This window comes from Notolepis coatsorum (genome assembly GCF_963971535.1).
Source record: "Notolepis coatsorum genome assembly, chromosome: 11".
Classification (NCBI taxonomy): Eukaryota; Metazoa; Chordata; class Actinopteri; order Aulopiformes; family Paralepididae; genus Notolepis; species Notolepis coatsorum.
This window is the reverse complement of record NC_140175.1, coordinates 91,073,245-91,079,244: the sequence shown is the minus strand read 5'-3', so window position 1 is coordinate 91,079,244 and position 6,000 is coordinate 91,073,245. Positions and strand designations below refer to the sequence as shown.

Below are 6,000 nucleotides of genomic sequence, written 5' to 3'. Positions count from 1 at the left end.
ATTGGATCAGGGGGGGGGGTGGGGGGGGGGGGGGGGACTGGAAAAGCCCCTAATAAGGGTTATCTATCCTCTTTTGATTTCTTTCTTTTTTCGTTTGTTTGTTGTCTATTATGAGACCAACACCTAAAGGGGAAAACAAAAAAATGTAATGTATCCTTTTCTGAAACAGCACAGTTTCAAACACTTGACGAGTAGTTTTTGTTTTCTATTTTGTTTTCTATACACGGCTGCACACATGCAGATTACCTGGGTTCCACCCGTAGAACTCAAAAATCTGGTTGTAAAATCCTATGGTTCCCAACCCCCCCCCCCCCCCCCCCCCCCCCCACACCATTTCCCATTGTCCGACAATGGTTCATTGCTCGGAAAGACAATCGCAGCAAACGTAGAATGCTTGCTGAATATTTTGGTACCAAGAAGAACACGGTTACATTCTCGTGTTTTCCTCTGCAAATTTGATAGATCAAAAGTGTGAAGCGACCGCCGGGCCGTTTTTTTTCCTGTTAAAACCTCACGTATTGGTTCCTCGTAAAATTTGGACATGAAGGTTGAAATAATTGCTATTCATTTCTAATAAGGCTTTGGGGTATTCAAGCAGCAACTTCCAAACAAATACAATCTCTGCCTTATTTGTCAATAACAGCGACGACAACGATAACGACAACAACAAATACAACAACAACAACGACACAGCTTTTGTCTAAAAAGAAGCGTAACCGACGCACGCAGGCTCCAGACAGTTGTCCCAACACAGAACGATAAAAAGAGTACAGCATTTCAAGTCGGGGGAAGGTGACTAAGACACCTTCGAGTGAGTCTTCAGTCTTCACGTCACAGTCCCCCTCGCTAGCGTGAATGTGCAAAAAAAATGCTGTCAAGAAATCTCTTGTTGACAAACGAGAATAAAGACGTGTCTAACGCATCACCTACTACCACGGGAAGGTTGTGTTCCAGGACAACATCTCCACTCCAACGCTGTGCTCGGCTCAACGGATTCCTATGTCATATTGGTGTATATAGCCTATGACCGATTATACATCTCTGTCTCTCTATCGCTCTCTCTCTGCTATGTAGATCCGCAGAGCAGAAGACAGACCAACAGTGAAATCAGTGACCTGGAATACAACTGTAATTTGTACAGCTCGATGGGTGCAGGCTGATGTAAAGTAAAGTCCCTTTACCGTTTTTGTGACATTGTTAGCAGACGACGACAAGAAAGTAGTAGAGAAGCGGTAAATGCTATCGGGAGCCGAGGGTCAAAGGCTATACGTAGTATAATATCAAGGGACCTATCATATAGCAATTTGCTATAAACGTTTTTTTGTTTTTGTTTTTGGGGGGGGGGGGGGGGGGATCAATATTTCCAAACAATTTGAATCATCTGCTAGAATAAATAAGGTGCAACTATTCCTTAAGGAATCTTCAAAGCAATTAACACAAGGCTAAGATGCAATGAAACCTGTAGGGTCAGCGTTTAGGTTAAAAAGAAAGAGACCTTTTTTCCACACTGGATTCTACAGCCTATGTACACAATCTCTCTCTCTCTCTCTCTCTCTCTCTCTCTCTCTCTCTCTCTCTCTCGCCCTGTCTCGCATTCAACATTCAACAAGAGGCAAGAATAGGTAGCACTACAGGGGGACCAGGGTTACAAATGCTTCTATACCTCACAGGTTGCTTCTGGGCAAAGGTTGCCCCCTTCTTTTGGACTTTGCAAGGGGTTGTAAAAAGGTGCTTCGATCAAGAAATGCCTAAAAAAGTTGTCTTAAATTTTGGACAATAATCTTGATACATAAATAGATTAGTAGACCAGAGATGAAAGTGGGTAAAGGAACAAAAGCACGGGGGGGTATGTGTGTAGGTGGGGGAGGGGTGTTTCTTCATCTTTTCTCTCCTGACATGTTTCATTCTGACTTCAGGTTCTCTCCTCATACAGCTCTCCCTTTTTCCCCTTTCTAGGAATTCCTCAAATGAACGTTTATGCTCCTCTTGCACATCTTTGTAAACAGCTACTGTTTTAGTCTAGTCTTAAGATAAGATAAGATATTCCTTTATTGATCCCGTTGCGTGCTTGCTTTGTCTTCTCAAACCTTTTCTAAGGGGCAGGGTCTGATTGACTGATTGACTGCTACTTCAGGGCAGGCGTTACTTTTATGAGCATCTAATTGTCTACGCATTTCTTATGCTTATTGCTGAGTTTACAGTCTATGCTTACTGTGCCATGCCCATCCCCCCCCCCCAAAAATGTATAAAAATAAAAAATATGGATTCATAATGACCTCACAAATGACAAAAAACACGGGGAAAAACACAGGGAAAAAAGGCAGATCCGCGGAAGTCTTTCATCTCTGGTAGACTTAGCAAGGTGGGACTTTTTCCACTGTTGATTTGACCAGAATGTCAGCACTAGCGTTCTGTTCACTATTGGTTACCAATATATTAAGATCTGTCCTAGGGGGACCACCCATTTCAAGGGCTCAACTATTTCAAAAACAAGTAGGATGCAGCACACAACCTATAGCTTCTAAATATGTAACACATAAAACCTAACATTGCGCTCCAACGCATGATAATTCACTTGACTTTTTTTTTTTGTTCGTTTGTTTTTCTTCACTTCCCATCTTCTATCTCCGTTAGCGTCCTACTTCTGACGCCACGACCAGACGCTGATTCAACAAAATGTTTTTTGTTCCTCCAGCTCAGTATCCCGTCAGGCCACACAGTTCTTCTCAACCAAACTGTTGATCTTTTTTGGTCTCGAGCGATTCTTTGTCTTCCTCGTACGGGTTTTGACTGCTCTGTGATAGGTCAGCGGTGTAGCCTCCCTCCGCCTCCGCGTCGTTGCTAGACAGGTCCGATCCTCGGTCCTCCGGCAGGTCAGACGAGCCTACGGGAGGTGGAGCCGAGGACTCTACATCTGACGTGGTGCTGGTGTCCGTCTGGCTGTTGTTGACCGTCCTGCCGGGGAGAGGAGAGGGGGGTTAAAGGTCAACGTCTACGAATTATGCCAGTTCGTATCTGTGCCTGGTTGCATGTAAGACCTTAACCCTTTCACCACCACACTACCAAAGGGTTAACCCTTTCACTGCGACAATACAGAAGGTTAAACGTCTGTAGTGTGGTAGTGAAAGGGTTAACCTTCTGTAGTGTGGTCGTGAAAGGGTTAACCTTCTGTAGTGTCAGTGTGGTCGTGAAAGGGTTAAGTTTCTTTTCACTTTCGTCTTTTACCATCATGCACCTTGCTACTAAATAATCTTCCTTGCCTAATATTACTACCTTCTATGCTAATACATGTTTACTACTATGCACTCAAGACTGTAGCACCTAATTTGACGAACATTGTTACTTAGCTGAAAGAGTTGTACCCTTCCTGCTGACCTGTTGTACAGAACTTTCATAATTTACTTTGGATAAAGCGAAATGTAGTTGAATATGTGTAGTTTTCAGCAGTCCACCTGCATCTAAGTGCATCTACTAGTAAGCTAGTGACCACTGATGTGTCTGTTGTCCACCGACAACTGACTCGCCCCCCAGAATGAATGGAAGTAACTCTCGTCGTGGCAACCAAGAGGAACGGCCGTGTTCATTTTGGCAACAGGGATAGCAGTGGTGGCTTGCTTTCTAGTAGTACACTTAGATTGAGGTAGACTGCTGAAAACCTGTTCGAAATTCACACTCAATTATTAATATGATATCAAATAACATGGCTAATTATATTCATTAAACCCGCTTGTCTGTTTTCTGCTGTTTACAACAAACTAGGTACTGATTAGCCAAGGATGGCAGTAGAGGAGTTTTACGCAACTTGTTTTGTTTTAAGTGACACTGAAACCTTAGCTCAAATGGTTATATGCAACTGAGCACTAAACCTTGGGGTGAATCAAGATTCTTCTCCGTCTCTCAGTGTATATTTATTGCAATGGGAAGAGCATACACTGTACAACCCTTCCATTGGGATAACAGGAAATGTAGATTATTCACACATTATGCTGTCATTGAATAATCTATTCCAATATTGTGTGCCTTCAACTGGGTTTACAGGTTTACCTAAACTGTGTAGGTATCAAACAGGTAGAAAGACTGTCAGGTTTTAAACTGTGTGGGTATCAAACAGGAAGTAAGACTGTCAGGTTTTAAACTGTGTGGGTATCAAACAGGAAGAAAGACTGTCAGGTTTTAAACTGTGTAGGTATCAAACAGGAAGAAAGACTGTCAGGTTTTAAACTGTGTAGGTATCAAACAGGAAGAAAGACTGTCAGGTTTTAAACGGTGTAGGTATAAAACAGGAAGAACGACTGTCAGGTTTTAAACTGAGTGGGTATCAAACAGGAAGAAAGACTGTCAGGTTGTAAACGGTGTGGGTATCAAACAGGAAGAAAGACTGTCAGGTTTTAAACTGTGTGGGTATCAAACAGGAAGAAAGACTGTCAGGTTTAAACTGTGTGGGTATCAAACAGGAAGAAAGACTGTCAGGTTTTAAACTGTGTGGGTATCAAACAGGAAGAAAGACTGTCAGGTTTTAACTGTGTGGGTATCAAACAGGAAGAAAGACTGCCAGGGTTTAAACTGAGTGGGTATCAAACAGGCAGAAAGACTGTCAGGTTTTAACTGTGTGGGTATCAAACAGGAAGAAAGACTGTCAGGGTTTAAACTGTGTGGGTATCAAACATGAAGAAAAACTGTCAGGTTTTAAACTGAGTGGGTATCAAACAGGAAGAAAGACTGTCAGGTTTTAAACTGTGTGGGTATCAAACAGGAAGAAAGACTGTCAGGTTTTAAACTGAGTGGGTATCAAACAGGAAGAAAGACTGTCAGGTTTTAAACTGTGTAGGTATCAAACAGGAAGAAAGACTGTCAGGTTTAAACTGAGTGGGTATCAAACAGGAAGAAAGACTGTCAGGTTTTAAACTGAGTGGGTATCAAACAGGAAGAAAGACTGTCAGGTTTTAAACTGTGTAGGTATCAAACAGGAAGAAAGACTGTCAGGTTTTAAACGGTGTGGGTATCAAACAGGAAGAAAGACTGTCAGGTTTTAAACTGTGTGGGTATCAAACAGGAAGAAAGACTGTCAGGTTTTAAACTGTGTGGGTATCAATCAGGAGGAAAGACTGTCAGGTTTTAAACGGTGTAGGTATCAAACAGGAAGAAAGACTGTCAGGTTTTAAACTGTGTGGGTATCAAAGAGGAAGAAAGACTGTCAGGTTTTAAACTGTGTGGGTATCAAACAGGAAGAAAGACTGTCAGGTTTTAAACTGTGTAGGTATCAAACAGGAAGAAAGACTGTCAGGTTTTAAACTGAGTGGGTATCAAACAGGAAGAAAGACTGTCAGGTTTTAAACTGAGTGGGTATCAAACAGGAAGAAAGACTCACGTTTTTAAACTGTGTGAGTCGATATTTGTATTGTTATTTTCTGCATTGCTTTCACCCTTTTTCTTATTCTCTGCATTGCTTTTATTCTGTCTATGTTATGCTCATTTTATATCTATTTTACCGCAGTGAAGCACTTTGGGCTGCACTTCTTGTATGAAAGGTGCTATACAAATAAAGTGTATTATTATCAAAGTTTATTATTACAGCTGCATGCAGGAGGAGGGGGATAGTCAGGCCTGACACGTCAAACCCATCGGAAGGGCCCTCAAACTACACTACACTTTTTTTTTTTATTATCTTTTTCCCCCTTTTCTTTTTCCGATTTTTCTCCCATCCCACTGTTAGTCGTTATGCCAATTCCCAACCCCCTTCCTGGTTGTTGCGCACTTATCCCTTCTGTTGGTCCGAGAGGCCGGAGAACGGCACATGCTTTCCTCCGACGCATGTGCAGCCAGCCGGCAGCCAGCCTGGCCGCGCAGATTCTCACTGGGAGGCCGCACTACCTCTCACCACACTACCTCTCACTACCTTCGCTGAGCAGGCGCCCCGACCGAACTGTAGGGGTCGCTGTCCACAACGCCCAGGACCCACCCACGGCTCCCCTCCCCCTAACTCAGCTAAACGAGTTACTG

General features: G+C 42.9%; 1 protein-coding gene across 3 annotated transcripts in view; it reads right to left on the bottom strand.

Moving 5' to 3' along the window:
* Positions 1 to 370: 370 nt before the first annotated feature.
* znf462 (zinc finger protein 462) overlaps positions 371 to 6,000 on the bottom strand; it is a 95,445-nt gene continuing 89,815 nt past the window's right edge. For all 3 annotated transcript variants that reach the window (XM_084325303.1, XM_084325305.1, XM_084325304.1), the window contains exon 13: positions 371 to 2,955. In XM_084325303.1, the coding sequence (XP_084181429.1) occupies positions 2,727 to 2,955 (229 nt within the window). In that variant the 3' untranslated portion in view covers positions 371 to 2,726. The remainder of the gene's footprint in view (positions 2,956 to 6,000) is intronic.